Source organism: Pseudochaenichthys georgianus, chromosome 3 (genome assembly GCF_902827115.2).
Source record: "Pseudochaenichthys georgianus chromosome 3, fPseGeo1.2, whole genome shotgun sequence".
In the NCBI taxonomy this organism is placed as follows: Eukaryota; Metazoa; Chordata; class Actinopteri; order Perciformes; family Channichthyidae; genus Pseudochaenichthys; species Pseudochaenichthys georgianus.
Genome location: NC_047505.1, coordinates 15,563,824 through 15,591,756, shown reverse-complemented (window position 1 = coordinate 15,591,756; position 27,933 = coordinate 15,563,824). Strand labels below are relative to the sequence as shown.

The following is a 27,933-nucleotide window of genomic DNA, read 5'->3' as shown; positions in this document are numbered from 1 at the left end:
TTATGGTTATATATAAAGATTTTTATTATTTTTATATATTAATCTTTTATTTATGATGAAATGGAGCAACTGTCAAAGTACCACGATTCGGTTATTTGTAACAATTATCAAATATTGGCCCATATTACATTACATGTTATTTGTTAGATGCTTTTATTCAAAGCGACTTACATACATACATTCATTACTGTGGACAATCCCACCAGGAGCAATTTGGGGTGAAGTGTCTTGCGCAGGGACACAACGACATGCTGACTGTAGTGGGACTCGAACTTGCTATCCCCCGATTCATAGTCCATCATACTAGTAGCCACTGAGCCACAGCCTCCATATAATTACATGGTTTATCCCACTCTCAAATATTTGTATCGGTTTGATTGGTACCAAACCGATACAACTGTTTATGTACAGTACTAAGTTATCAATAGTTTTGAAATGTATGTAAATCAAACATCATTTTGGAGGAAGTATACACATTTATTCCAAGTGTCACATTTTGTTGTGGTGTCAGTGCTACATGTGATTTAAGGTCACACTGGTTTCAATTGTCCCATCAGAAATTGTCCATCATATCTTTTAACCTGCAGCTCTCCTCTATTTACAAGTCCATTTATCTTTGCACCAATATAAGAAGAATGTCCACAGAAACAGAACATTTCTCATCTCATTTGATATCAAAGAACTTATTTACACACCACATTATCAAGCAATTGTCACATAAAGGTAAAAAACAATGCAGATAATAAATAACAAAAAATCTGCTGCCACGAATCAAAGAATGCTTAGTACATTTTACAAAGTTAAAAAGAGATAAGCCTCTTCTGCTTGGGGCCTCTCTCATCTAGATTAAGTATTATGGAAATATCAGTAGTAATGAATGTTGAGCGTCTCTAGGCTGTGGTCTCACAGACCTGCGCCCCCCCCCTCCAGGTCGAGCAGAGCCAGCTCTCTGATCTCCTCCAGCAGGGAGTACAGGTTGGGGGTCTTGCTCTGGCTGAACTCCCTCTCCTCTTTAGAGACTTTGGGCTTCCGGGACGCCTTCTCCTGGGCCGCCTCCTCTGCCAGGCGCACCACCTCCTGCACCAGCTGGCTGCGGCCCTGGGAGCGGGGCTGCTGGGGCCCCGCACTGAGGAGGGGCCTGTTGCTGGTGACCTCCAGGGTTAGGGTGTCAGCGTGGCAGTTCGTGGAGCGCACAGAAATACGAACCTGTGCAGAGCAGAGGACTCACATGTTACAATATGTAAATTAATCAATGGCTAAAAATGTTTTAAAATACAATTTTTAATGAACACATATCCTTTTCTACAGACATAAAAAAAATATTTGTTAATAATGGCAACATGGCAAATGATGGCACATAATAAATTACAAGAGAATGACAAGGCACCCTCCTTTCTACAATGTCTTTATTGTAGTAATATAGTCATGTTAGACTTAAGATTAAGAAGTCTTAAGACTTAAGACTTCTTAATCTTAAGATCTGTATAATATGTTTTTGTCAGTGTAAGCAGAACTTTTGTTAAGTGGATGTCCAATACATTTTATAGAAAATTACTATTTCAATTGACTACATTTACCATTAACAATAATTGGCAAACGGTCCCTTTACTATCAACAGTGTGCCAACAACACAATATCACAACATGACTCCACTTAAATCTTTAAAATGAGGATATCCTCATGCAGTAATAAACGCTACTCACAGAGATGTGGTCGAACAGCCTGAAGGTGGAGGTGCCGCAGCTGGAGGTGGTGGAGATGTGGTCTGAGTATCGTCTCACGGAGCCGCTCTGCCACTCACAGCTGCCCTCCGGTCCCACTGCCACCACCTGGCCCTCACGGTTCCTCAGGTACACCGGGCCCTTCACCCCGTACCTGAGAGAGCACAGGGGCGGAAGGGGTACTGGGTTAGAATATTTTATTCAGATCATACACCTCTGAAAGAAAGAATTCCAAGAAACAGTCAACAATATGGCCATTTCTATCCAACCAATAAATAGATTAGGTCTTAATTCTTTGCATTATAATAAAACAACATTACTTCCTAACTTTGTAAATACTTGGGGCAGCTCTGCCATACAACATTCAGAATGATCAAGAATGTTTTCAAAATCTTAAATCTACTAACAGTGTGAAATTGTTGAGCCTTTTTCCAAGATGAAGCTTTATTTATGACACATTTTTAAAGATGAACTACATCTTCATTAGAAACCAATTGGCTTGGATCTGAGAGCCACAGACAGGAAGTCAGACAGATATGTCTGACTTAAAGTGGCCTATTATGCTCTTTTCAGGTTCATATTTGTATGTAGTGCCTCTACTGTGACATGTCTCCATGCTCTAATGTTCAAAGAGCTCTTGCCTGTGCTGCAGCACCTCTTTTCACCCTCTGTCTGAATCAAGAGCCCAGTCTGCTCCGATTGGCTAGCTGGCCGGCTCTGTTGTGATTGGTCAACCACTGAGAGATGTCCCACCCCTTAACCTATCATGTACAATGTGTTGGAGCGCTAGCCAATAGAAGCGCAAGTGTTACATAGTGATGTCATTAAGTTAGGGAAGTAAACATAGGAGTTAAATGGAGGCATTTCAGGGCAGGCAGGGGGGGGGGGGGTTGTGGGAGAGAAACTCCCTTTGAGATTGTAGTCTTTGCAGACCATTTACATGCACAAAAACCTATATAACACTACAGGAAAGGGCAGGCAACAACAAGCATAATAGGGCCTCTTTAAGAAAATATATATTTCTACCATCGCTTAAAAATAGCTAAATGACTACATATTACTTGGACAATTAAAAGCTTTTGTCTACAAGTAACTAGCCGACCTTTAAAAAGTATTATCTTACTCTGAGATGAACACCAGGACGCCGTTGTCTCTGATGGAGTAGATGACGGCGTCCGCCACACAGCTCTGGTCGGACTGAGGGTCTCTCTCTTTGAAGTAGAGGCACTGGAACAGCTCTGTGGAGATCTTCTGCGCCTGCTGGGCTGCCTGGGGAAGGTCACACAGAGGTCAGAAGGTCACACAGAGGTCAGTCAGAAGAGCTTATTTCATAGAGTAAGAAGTGAACAACACAGCAGCACTGACCCTGTTCTTGTTGTTGATATGATGAGCCGTTTCCTCCAGTTCTTTGTTGCTGGCTAACGCTTTACCCGGGTCCACCCCCCTGTCCATAGTGATGGCAGCGGTGAGAAGGCGGTGCACCACGATGTCGGCATAACGACGGATGGGTGAGGTGAAGTGTGTGTACCGGTCCAGAGCCAGACCTGTGAAGAACATTAGCACAGATTGCTACAGTTTAAGTGGAGATACTACTGGGGAACAGGAGAATACATAGGCTTTCTCTTGAAACAAAAAGTGACACATTGCATACATTTTCAGCACAGAAGTCTTACCATTGGATAACACCAGGTTTCAAATTCATTCTGTTCACATATTGGAGTCAAAGGTTTGTGCAGAGGGAGTATATCTTTGTAACACTATAGATCAGGAAAGAATGTCAACAGCTATAAAGAAAATGATTTAAAATGAAATACATTGTGAATGACACTAAATAAATATGGTAACAGGATTTTAGTTCACCATGAAACTTCCTCAAATGACTAAATACATGAAGAAAATTGTTTTCTTTTGGTCAATGAAATATGCAATTTCTGATGTTTTATATCCACTAGTATACTGATGAAAGACTGTATTTTAATTAGCCAGTGCATGCAGGTTTAAAGGTCCCTCACTTGCATTACATACCCACAAAGAAACATGTGAATGCAGTTCCAATGAATAACACAATGAATGCTGGGGATATGGTGACGGTGTTACCGTAATGGTAGAACTGGTCTAGGGACTGAAGACCAGTGGAGAAGTACACAGCCTGGGACATGGCTGTAGTGGCCATTATTCTCAGCAGCCTGTTCACCATGGGGTCCTGGGGGTCCACGGCCTGGTCCAGAGAGTCCGCCAGAGCCTTGTTAGTACTGGAGGAACAGAACTACCAGTATTAATATGATATACAACTAATAATCAGACAGCTATAGAATTGTTGTGTTTAGCTTTAAATCCAAAACCTCATGCATGTGAAAGGAGTCAAAACTGCTTCCTATTATAAATCCGGTCACCTGGTATCGATGGTGAAGCCCCCGGCCGTGGCGCTCTCCACCAGCTGGCTGAAGAACTCCTGCCGGGGGGGCGGGTGGCGCCTCAGCAGGGCCTGGTGGGGGAAGGTCTCCTGGATCTTGCGAGCCACCCAGTGGTTGGCGTGTATCATGCACTCAGCCACCGTCTCGTGGACCTCCAGAGGCTGACGGGGGACCAGCGCTGTGATGTTCTTGTCCTTATCCAGCTGGGCACGCACCTGAGGAGGGAGGGGGACAGTTTGATGAAGTGAAAGGATTTGTAAATACAGACACTTTTATGTTGTATGGAAAGGTGGGAGCTGTTGGGTATGGGTAATGGAAAGGTGCTAGAAAGTACGTTTTCTTTCTTTTTTTAATAACAATTTCACCATGTTTAAAACTAATTTTTTTTACAAGAGCTCTGGGTGGAGATATTGAATGATAAGGCAGGCAATATATATCATATATAAGCATATATATTTCATTTTCCTTATGTCAATCCTACAAAAGTACGCTCCAGTTTCAAAAAGGACCGAAGAAAATGAACTACATAATCAATATTCCCTATTCTTTCAATCAAACCCATGGTTTCAAGCTGTTTTCGGAAGTTTAAAAAGGAGGAACTAAGCAGCAACTTCCGGGTCTAAAAAGGGAAGCTAATGCAGACATACCTTAACCTGTTTTCTATTACATATTCAGGAGGATTTAAATCCAATATCCTCTGGTTTCATAAAGAAGTCTGATTGTATAGAAGTCTAGGAGAAAAAGAGTCTTCTTCTCACTTGATTCATTACCCCAGGAAACATGTTCCTGATGAGACGATGGTATCAATTGCTAGTTTCAACATTATTGTGTAAATGATGTTCCCATTTAGAGTAAAACAGACGACCAAGCAGATTGCTTTAGTCGCTGACACATCATGTTGTCCCCGTTTGTTTTCATGGAACTTTAACACAGGGTGTTTTGAGTTCTTTAGCGATAATTGTAGCTTTTTGGTCACCTAAAAATGTCCTGTAAAGGTTGTACTTCGCTCCACACTCTCTAATGTCACTTCTGGTTTCATACAAACCAAGATGGCAAAGCCAAATGATTCAAAATCAATATCTTAGTCCACAATGGGTGACGTCACAGTCTTCTTTATACAGTATGGTAGAAAGAAGCGGAAATGGAGCCACACACACACAGGGTAGGGAGGTTGGTTCAAATTGAGTGACCGACACAATTTAGTTTTTGTTCTTTTTATAGGATTTGTTGACAATAACTCCAGCCTTATCCTTGACGGTTTTTTACTTTGTGGTTATTAGTGTACTCTCAGTGGAAGTAATTTATCTTGGTTGACCGAGTCATTATAAAAGACATTTTGACCCAGCATTCTCTGTAGCCAGAAAGCAGTTTCACAACTGCACCAGGTAGGTATAGAGACACTCTAATTCCAGGAGGTTGAATACATAATGATTATTATGAACAACCTAAAGTATTTTCTAGAAAGAAACGGCAAGTCATTCCATGATGTCATCTATTGTAACAATCTCAATCAGTCACACATATCTAAATAAGGTATACGAGAGGATCTTACAGATGAACAACAAAGAGACTTTATATCTTGTTTTGATGAATGAAACTACTTGAATGTGAAAACTGTCACCAGACTCCCAGTGGAGGGCTCTGTATTCACACAGCCTTTACAACAGTATTCCAACTGAGATTGCTTTCTGGCCATGTGTGAGATTAACACCCGTCTGCTGGCCTGGATGTTAAAATAACTCCTCGGGACAATGTGTCATCAAACTATAGGCTGAACAAATGTTTGGGTGGTTTTTATATTGGTTTGTCTTTTTGCATATTAGAAACGAGTTGGCGACACTAAAATTGCGATATAATGCTTATGTAGAAATAATACATGACATATCTTTTTTAAATGTCTCTAGTACCGATAAAAAGACCAATAACGTTGGAGCTTAACGGCGCGTAAAACACACGTGATGACGTCACCAATGAATCGATGACTGAATTAGTTGGCAACTAATTTGGTCATCGATTTTAATCGATTAAGTCGATTAGTTGTTGCACCCCTAGTTGCCATGGAAACAAAATGCTCGCCATAAGACATGATTTTCTCATAACTCCAGTGAACATGCTCCAAACGGCCTAAAACGTCACATGTTTGATAATGATGCAGACCTCAAGACACCTACGCCAACTGTGAGGTGTCATCATATGCCGTTGCCGTAGCGACATATCACTTGCCATGAAACACGCTGTTGCTGTAACTCCTATGGAAATTGTCCGATCGGCCCAAAACTTCCCACTTTTGCTAACGGTCCGCTCCTCAAGACACCAATGTGACACGTCGACGTGCGGACAACAGCCAACCTGCCTGGATCCTCGAAGACCCGCTCATTGCTGCTGGCAGCTTTAATTGTTATTATTTGTTTCCCTCTAAGGTAACAAAAACATTTGGAAAACATGGCTATGATAATGTATTTTTTTTTTTTAACTTAAACTGCCTTTAAAGAAATTAGTCTGTAGTTTGAGCAGAGTACATGTATAGATAGACCAATACAATTAATTAGAAGTAAAAAAGGACCATAAAGATAAGGAGAAACCGATCCTACCTCCACCCCTTCCAGTTCCAGCGCCCCCCCCCGGTCCCTCTGCGCCCGCAGGTGTCTGGCTACGTGTGTCAGCATCTCCAGAGCCTGGGTGAGCTGGGCTAGTTTAGAATCCTTCTCCTCAGACCCGAGCCCGGCCAGCTCCGGCACCTCCGTCTGCTCCCCGTCCAGCAGCGCCTGGGCCAGCTCGTAGTGCAGCTGGTAGGAGGAGCGGATGAGCGAGCGGCCGAACCACACCTTGTTGACCACGAGGGTCTCTGCATCCAGCTCCCACATCACGCTCATCGCATACCTGGTTATAATACATACACATAGCATGTTTTAATGTGTTCCAATCGACTTTCTTCAACATGATGTAGAGATGTGGCGTTCACTGACCTGTCCACTCCGCCCAGAAGAGAGCAGAGGTCTGCACTGAGAACACCGGGAAGCATGTCGTACCTGCGGTCGGCCAGGTAGTACGTGGTTGCCCTGAGGAGGAGGAGGAGGAGGAGGAGGAGGAGAAGAAGAAGAAGAAGAAGAAGAAGAAGAAGAAGAAGAAGAAGAAGAAGAAGAAGAAGAAGAAGAAGAAGAAGAAGAAGAAGAAGAAGAAGAAGAAGAAGAAGAAGAAGAAGAAGAAGAAGAAGAAGAAGAAGAAGAAGAAGAAGAAGAAGAAGAAGAAGAAGAAGAAGAAGAAGAAGAAGAAGAAGAAGAAGAAGAAGATTAAAGTAAAGGGTTAAAGTATTTGGATCTTTTTTCTATGAAAGGCCTGTGAGGAAAGTGATGAAAACAAATCTGGTGATCCTGTTTTCTAATCTGATCTTAACTTTTTTCTCTCCTGTGTTTATGATTTTAACACTAACCTAAGCAAACAAAGGCTTAATTGCACCACGACCCCATGCCCTAAATAGCATAAATAAAAAGACTAAAAGCATTTATGTTTCCTTCTAGGTGAGGTTAATTTGTCCCTGAACTCAAAATATATTGTGTAAGTTATGCAACACTAATGCATTGTCTATATTTTGGTTAGAAAACATAAATGCTTTTAGTCCTTTTTACAAAATGGGGTAGCAGCACTTCAGCCAAAAATAAGTATTCAGTAAAAAACGATTGAGAACTGAACATTATAAAAAAAAGAAACTCATTTGCTTTTTAAGGAACTCAGAAACAGTAACCTTAATAAAATGACATATTTTATTTCTTGAGTCATAAACACAGAAGAGAAAACGTTTGGATTCACCACTTCTCCTCAGGGCATGTTTCCAAGCAGTAGATACCATTTTAAAAAACACATTTTCTCATATATGAACTTAAATATTTATTTTTGGTACTCTTTCACCTCCTCTGTATACATTGTATTTATATCTTTATTTTTCAACATGAGACCTCATATAGTTTATTAGTAATTATTGATAGCGTTGTGAAATAAATGAGTAAAAGTGTTCTTATTTCATTAATTCATTTACATACATCCAATATTAAATAAAACTTTGAATATAATGAATCAAAACTCACTATATATACTCCATTGTTACACATAACTACTCCCAACAGAGCAAGCAGACTATTTGTTGTAACTGAAGCTAAAAAATCATTCTTATATCAATAAAACCATTTTTTATTTAATGCTTTGTGTCAGATTATTGATTTCTCTTGTAAGTAGTCGGTCATTTGTGTCGCGGTCCTGCTCACCCTGTACACATACTGTCCTTGTGTAACCAAGTAAAGACACTTCACCCCATAGCACTGATACGTACAGAAACATAGCCCTGAAGAGTGCAACAAAACAGTAATAGTTTTTTTCTAAATGTTGGTCTGTTTAAACTATTAAAGGCCCTTTTCCCTTTGCTCTGAGAAACTCCTGACTCAGCAGCACCATTTCTCACCGTCAGAAACACTGTTGTCTTTTCTTTGTTTGTGCTTGTGACACTTGCAAAATTACAGAAACTATAAAAGAGAGCGCCGGATGCAACAAACAATCATGCAGAAACTTTCTGTCCTCTTTGCACTTCTGAAAGTAGCCAGCGAAAATATCCGGGTGAGGCTCAGTGAGATAATATTTGACAAACCGTCATAATTGTTTTGTACTCCACAGAGGACGTAATTATGTTTATAACAGTAATTCTATACACGTGTGATAACGCACAACACAGGAGCTAACAGGTGGCTGGATGTTTATAGGAGATGCCAATTCATTTTGACACAAAATCCAATAACATAAAATATACCGGGCTAACCTGAACTATCCTATCCTCTAGCTCCTCACCTTGAACGTGCCTCCAGGTCGGTGAGCGAGCCCTCTGTCACAAAGTGTGTGACATCAGCGATGTGGACCCCCAGCTCCAGCAGCTTCCCGCCGGCCAGGCTGCGTACAGACAGCGTATCGTCCACGTCCTCGCAGCCCTTCGGGTCGATGCTGAACACCAGGTGACTCTCCCGGAGGTCCCGCCGCTCCGCCACCTGAGCCGGGTCCATCCGCCACGGCTTCTCTGCAGAGTTCACGGGCATCTCTTTCAGCTGAGGGCACACAGACACAGCCACAGGTAGAACGCAGAGTTACAGCTTCATGGTGTTTGTGTGAGAGAGCGAGAAGCTTCCCTGTCTGACCTGTGCGTCTGAGAATGGAGGCACGTGGATGCAGTTCTCGATGAGGATGGTCTGGATCTCTGTCTCCAGCTCCCCAGCTTTACCCAGCACCCGCACACTGTGGCCGTTGGGGTAGAGCGACGTGCTCTCCCAGGAGTCAATGCGCACTACCACTCTGTGGTCCTGGGTGGGTGAATACAGGGGGAAACAGTTCAAATAAGCCATCTTGTTCTGCCTTTTGGGACAATACAAATGGTATATCTTCCCTCAAGGAGCCCTATGTTAAGCTGATTTTAAACCCTTCTTTTAGCTTCGGATCTACAGAGTCTGGCCTCCTCTAGGGACAATACAAGGCTTTAACTTAACTTTAAATTAAAATACATAAATAGCCTTGCCTTTATACAAAACATTGGGCTGAAGGATCTCTTTACCCTTTTTTATGTTTATGCTTCAAGAAAAATCATCCTCTTTATGTTACACCTACAGTCTACACAAAGACTGAAATATATCAAATATCTATTTTTAAAAATAAAATAATGTGAAACGATGTCATATTAGTGACATTAATTGTCCAATCCTATGAGTTCAAACTAAAGTTCAGACTAAATACATTGTGGACTGTGTAAAGCAGACCTGCAGAGCGTCGGCCTGCTGGGTGCTGATGCGGATCTTGGGGATGCGATGGTCCCAGGGCACGGCCAGGATGCGCTGGGTGTTCCTGGTCTGGGGCGGAGGCCCCTCCCTGGGGGGGAAAGTCACCACATAGTCCCTCCAGTTCCTCTGCAGGATCCCCATAACACGGCCTGAGGATTTAACAAGAGATTACATTACATGTCACTTGTTAGACCCTTTTATCCAAAGCGTAGAGGGACTACCTTGCCCAAAATACTCTTGTTATATGATCTTAAAAAAATACTATAAAATAAATGAGGAAACTGTTTTGTGACGGAGCGGATCACAGAGTGACTGACAGCCGGCGGCACACACACACACCAAACATTTCCTGCTCTCTTCCGTTTGTCAGTAAATAAGGTTAAATCATCACCAAACGTCCCTTTTCCCCCCCTTTCTGCCGCGCGACCATGAGTGCACGCTTGTGAGTCTGCAATTATTTAAACATACATTAAACTATAGTACGCGATACTTGCGTGACGGGCAGCGAACGGAGTATCGACGCCGTCTCCCCAGCAAAGGGGAATGTGGAAAAGACGGAGGCGCATCTCTTCCGTGGTTTAAATATGATGTCATGAACCATGCAATTTCTTATTTCTTTTGCGTTTATTAATGATGGGGGATGATTGTGTTATGAGATAGTTAACCTGTTTATGTTTGGGTCGTATAGTTTTTCTTATGTTTGAGGGGTTAAAATAATGTTGACGATGTGTTTTTTGAATGAATTGTGTAACCTGTTGACGGTAAGCCTGCGGGGGGGGCTATGGGATCATAAGGGACGGTGTTGGCCCTGGACTGGCATTCGGGAGATTGTTGCAGTGAAGGCAACAGCTAGTAGGCCGACGTGTTTACTCCATAGGTGAGTGATAGACAACCTAATTTTGGTAACTTGGATTTTGTTTATTTAAGTTATACTGTTTCAATATTGTCAAACAGTATATATTTTTGTTGTTGTTATAAATAACGTTTTTTGAGCTTAAATCGACCGACTAAGCCTATTTTTACAAACTGACAAATAGAACCCCAAACATATATGTACATTTTTTTCTCGAAAAACACTGCAATAACCATATAAATATTTTACTACTAAACTAAAAAGTAAAAACATAAATGTGTTGCAGAAGAGGGGATGAAAATAAAATAAATTAAAAGCATAAAAATGTGTAGGTGTAACAGTTTGAATAAAGTTAAAGTGTTATGCTCTTAAAAAGGTAATATTTATATATGGCCACATGTTCAAATACATCAAGAACTGCTTAAGTTTCCTCTAAGTTGTATTGAAATGAGAGTTATCATGTACACATTGAAAACTCACCTGTGGGCATGGGTTTACTTCCACTTTCCTCTCCGCTCTTCTCCTCCCCCTGACCCTCAGCCAGGGTGTTGTCCTTCCCTCTCCACTCGCTCTTTGGCAACAGCTCCACCACAACCTGGTCGCCATGCACCGCCCTGTTACGATTCTTCCCTCCACACACCAACACGCCCCAGCTCTGATCTGAGGGGGATGAGTGAGGGGAAAAGGTGAGATGCACAGAGAGCGGTGTCAGCGATAACGAGGGCAGAAAAATGCATTAACCAGACTTTTTTGTGTGTTTGTTGTTGACTTGCACCTGTGTTCTTGTTGGACAAACCGTCCGTCATGATTGAAGCTTCACTGTGTGCGCGGTGCTTGCTGACATTCAGAGTCCCCTGATGAAAAGGAAAAAGATGTGAGATTTATTCAGATTTCCAGACCAGACTGTTTAAAAAGGGCCATTTGAGGCTATATTCATCTATTCAAACCTATGCTGGTGCGTCATTGAGTACTAGATGAGCTCAAGTGCTTTAGAACAGATAACTTGCAAGTTTCTGAAACTATCCACCTTTCTTTTATTACCTCCTTGACCCTTAAATGTATAAAACATTACCACTACTAATGCTATTTGTGCAATTACCCAGTTAAAGCAAGTTTCCAGTCTCTTTTTAGTTTCCACAGTTACCTGTTATGCACCCTTTTGCACATTTACTGGATATTTTGTGTTGAAGCATTTCAAGGTGGATTTTGTCTATTTCTTGCCCAATGTTATAACTGCTGTTCCAAGTAAACACTCACTAGACATAACCCAGCTAGGTGCTGTACCTGAATGTACCGCCCAGACTTGATCCCGGCCTCCAGCAGCTCTCCGGGTAGATGTTCTGTGTACTCCCTCTCCATGCCCTCACTCTCTTTCTCTTGTAGCGCCTGGGAAATGGAGCTGTAAAGGTCGTGTGCTACCTGCAGCTCCGGACAGAAGTTTCTTAAATAATCCTGACACATGAAGAAACACGGGGGAAGACATGTCAGGAACAGGTAAAACTATAACATTATAGGTCAGGGTTTGACCTCATGTGAAGTTGTAAAACACAAGATAATTCAGATACCGGGTGACATATTGGCAATATGCAGTTTAGAAACACAGGAGCGTCCTGAAAACCCAATGTGAAAGGGTTCAAGTTACTGTCATGTGGGAGCAACCTGTCAATCACAAGGGAGCCCCTCCCCTTTTATTTTGTACATAATTAGTGCGAATGCTGTTACAGCATTCCACTATAGTGCTTCAAATCTTTATTCCGCTTAAACTTATTATTTCAGCCAATACTTTGGCACTCCATAACTTCAGCTTATTTTCAGCTACAGAAACCATTCAAATATTAAACTATTCAGCCTTTTCAGCAATTGATACGAAACCTTCAACTTTTTGAAAAATATTTCATACTTTTTGAAATATTCAGCTTTTTAAACTATTTTTTTAACATTAAAGTCAATGGGAGATGCCTTCAAATGCTGTTTTCCTACACTTTGCGCCAAAATGCATCTCCTTCCACATAATTTCAGCCAGACCCTTCATTCCAACTTTCAAATGACCACAAGACCTTCAGCTTGACTTTTACTTTTGATATCTTTTAAACATTCTGATATATTGAATTTAGTTTGGAGCTTGGTAGAGAGGCATTTTCCAGATTTTTTACATTAGAGTGGATGGGAGCAGCTGTTAACTCTAGAGTGCTTTGATCTCAAAACAGAGTGCAGGACAGCTCAAAATTCTCCCCCAAATTGTTTTTTAACTTGCCATACTTCCCAAACCCTACACTCCTCAGACATATTTGTTCATGGAAAATGTAGGAAAACCTCTCCTAGGTTGGAAAATAAAAAAAGATTAAGAAAAAAGATTAAACAAAATGCCTCTTCAGGGTATGAAGTGACAACAAGTCCAGCTAGCTCCCAATTGATTCCCCTGTTAACACTTTAGACAAACTGCTCCCATCTCCACATTTTACGCACAAAACAACATATATCAGTTCTTTGGGGTTCCCTGATGCTCACGGTCTGCTCATTTTTTGATAAGAGCCATAGTTTTTGAACAGGTGGCAAAATTGTCAGATATAATCCTCAATGCATTCTTATGGGACTTAGTGCTGCAGTTGGTTGTCATGGTGTTGCTGCGCAGATTGGACACACACACACACACACACACACACACACACACACACACACACACACACACACACACACACACACACACACACACACACACACACACACACACACACACACACACACACACACACACACACACACACACACACACACACACACACACACACACACACACACACACACACACACACACACACACACACACACACACACACACACACACACACACACACACACACACACACACACACACACACACACACACACACACGATGATGATGAATGATCAAGAGAAGAGAGAGAGTAATGTAACCTCCTAATGTAATGTATAACTCCTATGAAAATGTTAAAAAAGTGCTCAAACAGTTTTGAGATGTATTCAAATGATGTTGCCATGGCAACACAATGCTCACCATGAAACACGGTTTTCTCATAACTTCAGTGAAAATGCTCGAAATGGCCCAAAACGTCACAGGTTTGGTAACGATGCAGCCATCAACACATCTAAGTGTATTATGGGGTGTCATCAAATGCCATTGCCATGGCGACAGATAATTCACCATCAAGTTATTCAAAAGTTTACAGTTCAAATATTCTGCTGCTTTCCCAAGCCTCTTTACTTTCTTTTCTCATCTTAATACAAATTCATTCACTACTATTTACATCTGATATTTAACTCCTTCAGCCTATTTTCAGCTGCAGAAACCATTCAACGATTACATTATTCAGCTATTTCAGGACATCAAGGCTATACATGTTGTTGTTTATACCTTTTCTTTTAAATATTAAGCTTTTTCTGCATTTGTTTAGCTAAAAGCAGCTACCATTCAACTAATAACATATTCAGCTTTTTCTGCATTTTCAGCTAAATTCACGCATTTTCTGCAGGAAATGCATTTTCTAGTTCTGTAATGAAGAAGACTTGATGCTAGTAACTGAGACCATTAACTCATCAGGAAAATGTTTACTGAGGTGATAACGTAAGTGAGGCCATTTTCTCATAGACTTCTATACAATTGGACTTCTTCTTGCAGCCAGTTGAGTCGCCCTGTTGGCCACTATAAAGAATGCAGGTTGACTTCACTTTTTAGATGTGGAGGTTGACACTTGGAACAAATGTAATTAAAACAGGAATGTTTATCTATTTCTATCTATAAACTAGGCTAAACTAAACTAGTTTAAACAACTAAAGTAACTCCATAATAATGCCTTTTTTGCTACCAAGATGTCTTGATGAACAGGTGCTACTTAAAACAGCCTCTGCTTCTCTATCAGCTTATTAACACTATACACTTATTATCCTATAATGACTTGACAACTGTTAACAGGTAGACAGGACACATCCATTTCTGCTCTCAGTATCAGAATCAGCTGTTTACAGAATTTGTGTTGTGTTTTCGCCCTCCACTGAGTCATGCTGTAGCCACTTCATCAACAACTTTAAAATCAGCCATGAGTTGTTTTTTTTAAATCACTATTTAAAGAGCATATTAGTTGTCAGGCAACTCAGGCTGCGGCCACACGAGTACGAATTCGGTCGTTTGCGTTACTGTTTAGTGTCATATAGGCCGTTCGGCCACACGAGGACGACCGAATACGGCACTAAAAGACTGAGGAAACGATAACGGGTCCCAAGGTGGATAGAAAGGCATACGCAACTCTCTGGGGGGTCCAACGGCTCCGTGTGTACGCCCTATCCGAACATTTTCAGATCACTGATAGTGATTGCGCAATAGCCCCGCCTCTCCCCACCTCTTCTCTTCTCCGTTTACCCCGCGCCATTGCTGAAGTATTTCGCCACCAACAACAACAACGGCGGATCGCTGAGTTGCTATCGTGCTCCGGACGCTATTGACCATGCTACAGTTGTTTGTGCAACATCTACAGCAATAATGATGAGGCAATAGCCCCGCCTCTCCCCACCTCTGCTGCTCACCCCCACGTCAAAGTAAACTGCACCCTGAATTCAGATTATTTATCTTTCTCTCGATATGGACCTAAACGCGAGTGAAATCTAATCTGACAGGACGGAGACACGCAGCTCTGCTCACCTGCAGCTCCTCCCGCTTCAAGTCAGATCATCACCCGTAGCTATTTTAATTACCTCTCAAACTACCTAAACTAGTTATAAATATGTTTATTTTTTACTGTCGGCCGGGTCACTCATTACTGGATCCGATGCTGCATGAGACAGACACTGACGCTGTCCGAAGAGAGGGAGGAAAGAGAGAGGCTCCGTGTATTTTATCATTATATTATATAGAGTCGTTATTCATTTGTTTTAAAGCTCAATAAATAACAAAGAAGACCTTTGACCGACACTTTTATAATTTTGTCCGGAAGATTTAAACTTTAATACACGCTGACTGGCGAAAAACTCTGCCCGGTTCCCTCGGCCCCCACCGCGGAGAATAAACAGAAGGGCAACCATGACAACCATGCTTCTTCGCTGCTTTTGTGGAGGAAGTTACAGCGCCCCGTACAGGCTCCTGCATATGTACTGCAGCTTCTCCAGCGGTTGGAGCTAAACGGAGCGGTCTCGTGTGGACAGATACTATCCGGATAACTATTGCGTGTGGACGGAAGCTTGTTTGCGATTGCGTTTGCGTTAATCCTATGTGTTTAGCCATTTTCGTCCTCGTGTGGCCGCAGCCTCAATGGAGCGATATATAGATGGAGCATATATAGGGGGGCATGTCTATGCAAGACAATTAGACCACATTTACACGGGAACGCAAACGCATGCGAAATGCAAACGAACCGAATACGATGTCAAAAAAGTCTTCCTTCACACGAGACGCTGTAGTACATATGCCGGGCCTGTAAGTGGCGCTGTATTTCCGCCACAAAATACACCAAAAGATGCGAAGAAGACCCCCGAGCATGGTTGCCATTGTTGCCCTTCTGTTTATGCCCCGCGGTGGATTTAGCAACATGTAGTTCATGTAGTTCTCCATGTCCACTTGTTGCTGATGGTTGTGGTAGAGGAGCTGTAGATTTTGCACTAACATCTGTAGCAGCAGAGGTGGGGAGAGGCGGGTCTATGGCTTCATCGTTATCAGGAAATGATCGTATAGGAGGTACACACGGAGCCGTTTGGCTCCCCAGAGCGTTCCGTTTGCAGATCTATCCACCTTGGGACCCGTTATCGTTTGCCGGTCCGTTTCCGCGTTTCCGTTACGGCCTAGTGTGAACGAACGGGCTATACGAAAGAGAAAAGTAGCGGATACAACCATTTGCGTTCTCGTGTAAACAGCACCTTAGACAGTAATTCATAATTTTAGCCTTCTAAGCAATCTATGATGTGCTGATGGGTAAATACTTAAGACCTACTGTAAGGGGGTTATACAATAGATTATCTATGTTAGATGTTAGACAATCCTTTGTTTTTGCTTGGTAAATATACATGTCTGTTGACTCATTGACTTTTTTTTTGTGGGCTGGGCGACCATTACATTATTTAATCATAGTTTGTCAACTTTTATAGGAATTGTATTGTGATGGTGGTATGACCAAATAATATTATGATTGAACATTAAAGAGAAAACTATTTCACCACAACGTCCATTTAGTTGCTGCCCTGGAGCATTAGGTCACATTAAATGATCTTTATCAGCAATTTGAGTTTTTCTAGAACAAATGTATACATTTCAAACGGAACACAATGTCTCTACACACAAGATTTCTACAATCCTCTGATAACTTGGCTCCATCTGCTGAGGAAAGTCATTTGATATGACACAAAGTTTTTGTTTACTGATATCGATTTCCAAAACCGTAAAAAAAAAAACACATGTCTATTGGCGTTCCTGTGTTTATTATTGAGTGATTGGATGACTGGGTCAACACACAGCATGCAGCAGGGAGAGGTCTGTACTTTAACAGCCATGCATTTCCTATTGTTTCGGCTCTGCACTGAAACATATAATGGTTTGAGAAACAAGTGAACAGAGCAGGATTCCATGCCTCTTGTGAACAATGCAGCAGGACAGCACTACAACTCCTACAGAAGTCCCAGCACAGAAGCAGTCACTGTACTGCTGTGGACAGGTCAGCAGCTAAATGTATTTTAGCAATCTAAAATGACAACACAATGAAGGCATTATCTATGCTCTTACCCAAGCTACCAGACTCCATTGAAAAGAAAACAGTAATTTTACATTGCCTTGATCAATTAGTATGTTTTGGTGTCTCTGGCGAGAGCATGTATAACTGTTTCAGTTCTCTGTTGGAAAGGACTATCTAACTCTAAAATCTTCTAAATAAAGCTAAGTCTGCATATTAACTGACATTGACTCCCTGCTCCTCCATACTGGGGCGTGCCGCCTTATTCAGAACTTTAAAGGTCCCCTATTATACTCTTTTTCAACATATTACAGGTTTCAAATATATAAGAAACATGACTCTGAAGTGTTTGGCTCAAAAAACCAAACAGATCATGCATTTTAGCATGCCATTAAGCCCTCTGTTTCAGCCCTGTTTCAAAAGTGCTGATTCTGTGTCTGTAGCTTTAAATGCTAATTACATGCTGATGGCCACACCCCTCTGCGAGATGATTGGTTTAAAAAAACCAGACTGGTACTCTAGGGAGTAGCATGAAGCTGCAGCGTCGGAGACAGCAGTTACAGGACCGCACTTGTAGAACCGCACACACAGGTCCCGCGTCACGGCGGCACGTGACGGAGCACGTTCACATTCATGTGAACGTCAACGCAGAGAATGTGAGTAATGTGAAGTGCTTTTACAGTTTTATTTGTTTAACATTAATAACAATTCCGGTGTCTTGAAATTAAGTGTGATTAGCTAACATGAACTATGATAGTGTTAAGGCAATACAAACAAACATCTGTTTGCTTATGATAGCTTCTAACCGTATTAAAGTCTCTAAAACAACTATTCGTTAACTATAGCTTTTGGCAAAAGCATTACCAAAAGCATTAGCTTCGTTAGCATATTTGATCATTTGTTTAATGAGACTAGCGTGATTTTGGCAAGCCCAACTAGGTGTCATAGTTGAGTAATTGAATCACTAATTACAGTAAGAGTGTGAGTAATGTGAATCATGTTTTTTTTAAAGTTAACAACTATTCTGTTGTATTGATAAGATAAGATGAACCTTTATTACCTTTATTGAACAGCCATACAAGCAACAAGTGCTAAATGTAATCTGTTAGCCTATGATGACTCGCTGCAAAACCAACTGTTAACCATTTTGTTTATTTGTTTAATGAAACTATGTTATGGTTATGTTATTTGACAGAGGCTTTTATCCAAAGTGACTCACAAAAAACATAAAATAACCATAATTAACATTAGAATTTCAATACAAATAGTTACATAGTCAAGTTACATTACTTATTACATTTTTAACAGGGTAATTACTCATCTGTAACCTACTACATTTAAAAAAAGTAAACTTCTCAACCCTAATGATTAATTATAGTCAGCTAATTAATTAAACTTCAACGGATGACAAAAGCATGTCAATATGTCCACTACATTAAATCAGCAGTAGCCTAAGTTCTGTCTTCAGTGTAAATGCTTCTTTAATAGTCATTGTATTACAATTTGAATTCATTGTAAATAATCTTTACTGTGCTGACTGCCTGTTTACCGTTTATCAGACAGTGTCATCATTTTGACATGTTTTGTAATATTGCATGAGGTGTTTTAGTCAGTTATTGTTGAGATTATTAATGCATATCAATTGTGCACCAATGCCTTAGCCTTTCCCTATGCAATACTTTAGATGACGTCTTGTTCTTATTGTTTCAAAGGCATGGCCAAAGGTTTGCCTTCTGGACTCTGGAGGCCAGAAGCTTGCTGGAGGGAACCCTTCAGCCAATATTCAGAGTGCCACGACAGGTTATCTCCCTCGAGAGGGAACAGCAGACCCCGCCTCACCCCCAGTGAAGAAACAGCAGACCCCGCAATAAAAATAAATAAAAATGTATAAAAATGTATTCTGAACTGAAATGCCTCTCGGTCAAAGGGCTTGTTTATCTTTTGCAGGCTGGTGCATGAACACACTAACAGTTGTTTTTCAGTAATCTAGCACCTCTTCGAAGACACCTTTGATTTATTAATAATAATAATGAAACGAGAATTATGATACTGTAGAAGGAACAGTGTTTAACAGTGTTGTTTTCTTTTGAATAATAATGAAACGAGAATTATAAACATACCCAAAACTAAATTAACAGTGTTGTTTAATATACATATAAAAGACATAAAAGACTATATTTTTGAAATTCTCAACTAAATTAACAGAATATATATATAAACATTCATGTGAACGTGCGTTGACCGTCATGTGCTCCGTCACGTGACGCGGGACCTGTGTGTGCGGTCGTGACGCGGGACCTGTGTGTGCGGTTCTGTAACTGCTGTCTCCGACGCTGCAGCTTCATACTATTGGCTCTAGGAGGAGATTCAGGGGATACGGTGTGTGGCGGTTACCTTGTTGGTTATTGGCTAATGGTTACACAAGCCAAAAAAACATTGTGTAAAAGATCTGATCAGCTCATTTGCTGACAGGTTTTTATATAGATCAGTGTTTCACAAACTTTTTCATACCAAGGACCACTTAACCAATAAAAAAACACTCGCGGACCACCTAACTCCACAAATATCCAAAAACACATCGTTTTTTTACAAATCGCCTGCAAATGGTACAAACAAGTGGCAACATGTGTGATGAAGGTGTTTATCTGGGCTATATCATGCAATCGAAAGTGAAACTTAAGCTCGCTCCATTGCGGAGATATTCCCGTGAGAGTGCGAACAACTTAAATTAATTAATTGATTTCAAATGTGAAATGTTACCAATATACTCACCAGTGGTCCGCGGACCACACTTTGAGAAGCACTGATATAGATGGATCAGGACAAAAAGAGAGAATCTCTTTACAGAGGGGGGACGCATATTTCCGATAAAAGGATTTTGAATAATAGGTAACCTTTAAGTATTACATTGATTATTATATTTCTGTTTGCCATGTATATAAATGTTATGTTCATAAATGTTGTATGTGACGGGACTACGGATGGAAATGAGCTCAAAGCTAATATCCGGCTCATTTACATTTGAAAGCATTGTTTAAAATGTTTAAAATGTTCATTAATGTGCATTGTCCCGGTTCAAATAAACGATTAAATGAAAATGAAATGATTATTATTACATTACATTACATTGCATTGCATTGCATTTAGCTGACGCTTTTATCCAAAGCGACTTACAATAAGTACCTTCGACCAGGAAGACACAACCTTGAAGAAAACAGAATCATAAAGTACATCAGGTTTCATAGAGCCAAGTATTTCAAGTGCTACTCCACTGGCTATAGATAAGACAGTCCTTTATTAGTATATAAGTGCTCTGTTAGCAGTTCTTTGTTAGTAATTCTATCGCTCGAGGTGGAGTCGAAAGAGATGATTATGAATAAATACATTCTGCAAAGGTACTTTGAAAGACCCGAAATATCCCTTTTAACATCCTCAAATACAAACTTCTGCGTTTCAACCTCGTAGCAGTGTCCTTTGATATCCACTATGTTCAAGCCACAACAACAACAACAACAACAACATGTCTCCCTGTCTAATAAATACTTATGGACAGTTAGTGTAGAGACAGATATAAGCATCATGTGGGGTGAACATCAGTGTGCAGTTCAAGTACCTGGACAGAGATGACGTAAACCCCAGAGTTGAGGCTGCTGTACTGAGCCACGGCTTCCTGATCCTCAGTGATCATCACTACATCCATCATACCTGCCAGGTGGTTGTAGTACCAAACTGCTGCAGAGTACACACACCTACACACACAAACACACACAGAGTTCATTCACAAACACAGGATGCATGCAGACAGCTTGCCTAAAAAGAGTAAAGTACTAAACTCTGATATTATGTATTTAGTTCCTCTGGCTTACTTCACTACCTGTAACTGAAAACATCATGAGGAATGCAGACATCCTTTACAGTTTACTGTCTTGTTTATGTAATAATCTATTTTCATGACAACAGTTTGCACCGCGAGACTTCTGTCTTTTAAAGTAAAATACAAAGTTTGGGGACAACATGTACAACACCAGTGGAAGACACTATCGTGAAACAAAGCATAATGACTAAAGAAAATTCATGGTGGTAAGCAGCACTTCTAAGAGGCTTTTTCATTTCATTTCAATTAATTTCAAACCTTTATTTATACAGATAAAATCCCATTGAGATCATTGATCTCTTTTCCAAGGGAGACCTGTTCAAGTAGTTCCACATGAAACATAAAAGCATAAACAGAACAACAAAAGGACATCATACAGCGTCATTTACATAATTATCCACATAAGCAGGTACCAATAGCTTCTGATTGACTAACATCCAACCGAGCTTTAAAAACATTTAGTTTTTGCTTAAACAGAGAGCTTTGTTATTGCAGCCGATACCACAGAAGTGCTTAAAATATATAATTGATTATAAGATCTAAAAATGTATAGTAATTGTTGTTAAAATAGCTAACATGTCCTTGAAATATCTCCGTTCACATCCCTTCTCTCAGTTCATTTATTTGGGATTTTGGCAACTGGTCAGACTTTTTGCATAAAAATAAATCAAAGCATCAGCTTGACCTAATTTGATCAACTAATATCTCTTTGTATGAGTCCATGATTAATACAACTGGTAAGTTTTGTGTATAATTGCCACTGAAGTACAGATTTTTGATAACTAACTTTAAACTAAATAACTGTATACACCATGTACTTTACACAGCCAATTGTGTTTTGTATTGCAAGTTTCTGAAGATTTATCCTAAAATATTAATAGAAGCATCATCTAATGCTAGCTTTTGGTGAATTTAGGAGGAATCTAGAAACACAAATAGACACATTTGGTCAAATGGGCGGAGTGGCACAGTGGACTGTGCGTGTGATCATCAGATTAAGGGGGCGTTGGGGAACTCCAGTTCGAAACCCGCTCCCGCCGCCACTGCATCAGGCCGTTGTGTCCTTGGGCAAGACACTTGACTCGAATTTGCTCCTGTGGGTATTGTCCACAGTACATGACCATTACATGTATGTATGATATGTATGTGTAATGTCATGTGTATCTGTAAAGCGCTTTGAGTCATTGAAAAGCGCTATAATAAATATAAGGAATTATTATTTATTATTAAATAAACACCCAAGAGCTTTTTTTGAACATGGTATGCAAGCAAAATAGCTCCAACTGAAAACAAAACTAAACAGTGCATGAAAAAGTTTTGTGCCTGTAACATCTCACTTTAAAGTTGGAAACACATTTAGCTGAGGTCTCATATGAAGTCTCAAGTCCTCAAATTCTATGTTAGAATACCTGTTTACTACCTGCAGAGGAAATTTCCCCCTAAGCCTTTAGCCCCTACAATGATAAGTAACTTGATTGACAGCTTGGCTGGTAGGTGGGCCCTGAGTGCCGTATGGCCCATTATAACTAGCCCTTAACACAAGTTGAACTACAGTAGAAGTGAATTCAGGGTTTATATATAATTACTAAACTGGATTTTTTAAACTTTCATTTCCAATCTGGCAAAGCACCCAGAGGAACATATACATGACAACAATTTTATAATGCAAAATGCCGACAGTTTTCCCGTTTTAAGTAAAGCAATACTGTAGTTCAACGATTTGCATAAGATGCTTTGTAGATTTTCCCAGAGTTAGTACTCAAGAGAAGAAAACACTTTAAGAATTTCTGCAAATGTTTGTATGAATGAAAGAAAACAAGATACAAATTGTTTTATTGAATGTGGCTTGGAGAACTTTCTATGTGTCTGCCAGCACAAGAAAGGCTCTTGAGGCTTAGTACCAGGGCCGGTTCTAGCCAATTAGCTGCCCTAGGTGAGATTTTATATATAAAGAATAAATGAAAAATCTCTACAAAAGACAAGTACACTACAAAAACAGAAACTTATTGACATAGGTAATATACGTCAAAATGGCTTCAAATGTATTCAGTATTGTATGAACATGTTTTAATTGGGGGGTGGACGTCACATCCTCTAGGGGGGTCCGGGGGTATGCTCCCCCGGGCGGATTTATTTGAACATTTTAAAGTAAAATGCCTCAATCTGGTGCACTTTGAGCACACAATTACTAGAGACCTGATCTAGGGGGTACAACTTTAAAACACCCATATGAAAAAGATCGGTTTACATTTTAATAATCAAATAAGTATGTGAACATAACCAATAACCTACCATAGCCAATAACAAATAAATGTAACTTATTTTATTTTTGTTGTTCATTTATATCTTATTTGACCAGTTAACATTTATTAATTGATGCATATTTTTGTATCTCACCAACTTTAAATGATATTTTTGGTTTACTATCCTACAGTATAAATTGGAATAATTTCAAACCTGTTTTTATTTATCCTAATAATTATAAAGGAGTGCCTTGGAAATATGTGTTTACATAATTTGTAAACACATATTTGTTTGAGACCCACTGAGATAACTTAGACTAAAATTAACTATCTAAAACACTCCACCCTGGTTGTAGAAACATCTACTTCTTATATCCGTTAGCGCAGCTAGTACCAGATTCAAGTAACAACATCGCTCGTTCTCTCTCTCTCTCTCTCTCTCTCTCTCTCTCTCTCGCGCTCTCCTCGCGCTCTCTCTCTCTCTCTCTCTCGCTCTCTCTCTCTCTCTCTCTCTCGCTCTCTCTCTCTCGCTCTCTCTCTCTCTCTCCTCTCTCTCTCTCTCTCTCTCTCTCTCTCTCTATCTCTCTCTCTCTCTATCTCTCTATCTCTCCTTCTCTCGCTCGCTCTCTCTCTCGCTCTCTCTCGCTCTCTCTCTCTCGCTCTCTCGCTCTCTCTCTCTCTCTCTCGCTCTCTCTCGCTCTCTCTCTCTCTCGCTCCCACGCGCGCACTTTGGCTGTGAGCTGCGGGCGCCTGATAAGCCAACATCCCCCACTTTCATCACTTACACTTATTATTTTAATTGAAAAAAAAAGAAGAAAAAAAAAAGTAATTTGTTTTGGGTACCTGGCTGGCGCCCCCTAGCAGTGCTGCGCCGCCGCTATTTGTATATAGGGGAAACACTGTACCCGAGAGATGTCCCACCCCTTAGCCTATCACGTACAATGTGTTGGAGAGCGAGGCAGTAGTAGCGATTTGCAGATAATTTATATGCACAAAAAAACACACTACAGGAAAGGGAAAACCCTTATGGGACATAAAAAGAGTCACAAAGAAAATATGTCATGTCCTTCCTGATGCCAATTCTAATACCTAAAGCATATGACAGAGGTTGTGGTGGTGACTGACCTGGTCTGCCACTTCTCCTGGCTCTCCCCCTTCTCTCGTGGACAGTATGAATACTCCTGAAATTCATTGGCAAACGGCACGCAGTCGTGTCGAGGGTCTTTGAGCAGGTTCCGCAGACGCTTGTATTGCCTGAACAGAAACACACGACAATGGAAAAAAAACCTTGTACGGTCCAAATCATAAAGATAACCACAAGAATGAATACAGTAAACTTAGGGGGATCTGGGAAGTACACTGATTCACTTTCTTTTAAAGAGTTATTCGAGAAGATTGTCCGTTAAATAAGAAGGTCATAATTTAAAAAAAAAAACATTTTAACAAAATGCAATAAAAATGCTGGCAGGTGGGTTTTGTTACCTTTGCACTGAGCCAGGCATTTTTTTCCCAAGTGATAAGAAGAACCAGCTGATGTTTCTTTAATATCGCACACACACACACTGATACGTTATGAGCTATTTGAATTTCATGATTGATGTTTTGCCATTGCCTCGAACTGAGATTGAGAGAACACACACACACACACACACACACACACACACACACACACACACACACACACACACACACACACACACACACACACACACACACACACACACACACACACACACACACACACACACACACACACACACACACACACACACACACACACACACACACACACACACACACACACACACACACACACACACACACACACACACACACACACACACACACACACACACACACACACACACACACACACACACACACACACACACACACACACACACAGTATGGCATCAGAATATGATCTACCAGCTACCTAACATGATCCAAAGTGAAGCCTCATCACATGAATGACGCAACATGGTAAAATGGCGGCGTAAGCACTAATCGTGTTTGTGTGGGAGATGTATTTCAATTCACGGGACATTTCGCTTGGTCAGCACTCAGCTTTGATATAATGAGCATCAACGCGACACACTCTTTACACACCTGTGCAGGTAGGTTGTCATTAGAGGTTTAATTCAAAAGCAGGTCCAAAGGTCTGGACTGCATGAGCTGTCCTGATTTGCTGGTAGAATATTAATTCTGAGATACTGACCGCCAGAACGCTTGTTTTGATATATTGTAATACTAAACTCAAACCATATATTCAATGTGTAATCGAAATTAATTGTTGGAGCAACGACTGTAAAACAAGGAAGCTTGAGTCCGATCTGATATTTAAATCTAGGACTTTTGAACAACTCTCCTCTGGTCAGCATACTTAACTGATTCTTTCCAAGTCATAAACAAATCTGCCTGTAGTCAAAACATATGTACACACTAAGACAGACGCGGCACCTAAAGATAAAGACCAAGGTCAAAGCTGTTACTCTCTGCCTGGTGTGACCTGGCAGAGACATGAAAAGGACATTCTAATAGAACATTTGCAAAACAATAACTCTACAGAATGACATATTGTGCATGTGAGTGTACCTGCGTCCTTTGCTGTGCTGCACCCCCTGGCAGGAGGTCTGAGTGAAGATGATGCCCTGCAGCTCTCTGAACTCCAGGATCTCCAGATAGTCCCCCGACACCCCCGCATCAGGAATCACATAGTGGGTCAGGTCTCCTGGCAGCACCTTGCCATCTGGTTGGGGGGCAAGCAGAGATGATAATAGCATAAATAACTTTTATTTTATTATAGAATCTTTGTTCTTGTCTTGGGTTACTAATAATTAGTATCACATTGAGAAAAATTCCCTAGTATACTGTACTTCAATATTATTACACCTTAGTATGTCTTATATCCCATACTATATCGTAATGCATGATCATATTTACTCGGCGTATATTATGTTAATATGTTTCATGAACTATTGCACTTTATTCTATTAGAGTGCAGACAAACACAGTGACATTTATGATTTATAACTGTACAATGTTTACATAGACCTGTTGACCCTGCAATCAATCACACCACATGACATTTGTCTTCAAATTTTGTATCGATTCTAGTTTTATTGTATACTTATTTGATGTACCTTATATTATTTATTTGTTACTTTCTATCTATCGCTGTACTGCTGCACCAACCGATTCCCCCCGCTGGGGTTGAATACAGATGTATAATATGAATCTTTGGACTAGTCGAATCAAAGCCACACTTCGATCTAGTGTCTCACTCACAGCTGTATTTGAGCTACAAACTAGTGTGTATTAGTGATCTGTAGCTCATAGTGAAACTACATGAAAGGCTGTGCTGTGTCTTTGTTTTGAGCAGACCTACCGTTCTCACAGCCCGCCTGACACAGGGAGCTGTAGCAGGGGACCCTCTCTCTCAGATAATGTTCCCGGACCACACGGACCTTCCTCCCGCGGCAGCTCTTCAGATGCAGGATCCTCTCCGTCTTAATCATCCTCAGATTTCAGGCAGCAGCCATGTGAAGCCTGCTGCTCTCCTTAAGCAGCTGTTTTGATCCCAACGCGGGAAGATTCACTTGTAAACACTCCGAACTTCAGGGAAGTGCGTAATGCACGCCTGCTGACGTCATGACGCAAAGCGGGTTCTTCTCTTGCTGCGTTCAGGTGGTGTTTGACGTGAAGGAGTTATGAACGCCCTTGTATGAAATTATCATAATAATAATAATGGACAAAAACAGTTGAGCTAAATAAATTATTTACTTATTTACTAAACTATCTGAAAACCTTGCTTTACTTAATTGAAAATTCTTGTTTTTTTGAATAGCTTCCATGTCATGTGACACAGTTAGAGTAACATGCAGCACCATGAATGTGTACATTAATTATAGGTTGCATTTATACTACACCATTCATTAAGTGTTTTTGTTAGTAATACACTGCTTAATATGGAAGTTATTTTACATTTTCAACAACAAAAAATCGCAAAATTATGTTAAAGCATATTTTTTTACAAACTACTGAACTGTGCTGTCCCTGGTGGTCGGAACATGTATCACCGCCCGCTGAGCAGGTGCTATTTTAGTTTCCAGTCACTGTGAACACACCTGCAAATAGGCTACAAGCTAAAAATGCTATCTCTCTTGAAGACAACAAGGACGGAGAAAGGATATACTTGAAAAAACATAGCAGTTTACCACTCAAGAGGAGTCAGTTAGCAAACAAACAAGGGATAAAACCCCATATTGGACTTCAGTTCAACAGGTGGCCGAAAAGAGATGACAGCCATGCTGCTCTGCTTGATATGTAAGTAA

The 27,933-nt window shown here is 40.6% G+C and overlaps 1 protein-coding gene across 1 annotated transcript; it reads right to left on the bottom strand.

Moving 5' to 3' along the window:
• Positions 1-168: 168 nt before the first annotated feature.
• dis3l (DIS3 like exosome 3'-5' exoribonuclease) lies at positions 169-27,227 on the bottom strand. The gene is made up of 18 exons (XM_034110510.2): positions 26,988-27,227; positions 26,195-26,348; positions 24,725-24,853; positions 21,096-21,231; positions 12,080-12,247; positions 11,571-11,649; positions 11,276-11,455; positions 9,922-10,091; positions 9,310-9,471; positions 8,969-9,219; positions 7,102-7,194; positions 6,727-7,015; positions 4,115-4,350; positions 3,819-3,973; positions 3,087-3,265; positions 2,845-2,990; positions 1,704-1,875; positions 169-1,206 (listed from the first exon to the last, which is right to left on the bottom strand). Exons 1-18 carry the CDS (start codon positions 27,115-27,117, stop codon positions 904-906), a joined length of 3,132 nt encoding a protein of 1,043 aa, XP_033966401.1. The 5' UTR covers positions 27,118-27,227; the 3' UTR covers positions 169-903.
• Between the last annotated feature and the right edge of the window lie 706 nt (positions 27,228-27,933).

What these genes read in the sequence shown, in the direction of transcription:
- dis3l (XM_034110510.2), bottom strand. Translation starts at nt 27,117, where the DNA reads ATGATTAAGACGGAGAGGATCCTGCATCTGAAGAGCTGCCGCGGGAGG. An exon ending in TCAGGCGGGCTGTGAGAACG is followed by an intron (nt 26,349 to 26,987) that starts GTAGGTCTGCTC and finishes CCCCCCAACCAG; the next exon opens with ATGGCAAGGTGCTGCCAGGA. An exon ending in TTTACGTCATCTCTGTCCAG is followed by an intron (nt 12,248 to 21,095) that starts GTACTTGAACTG and finishes TTCATGTGTCAG; the next exon opens with GATTATTTAAGAAACTTCTG.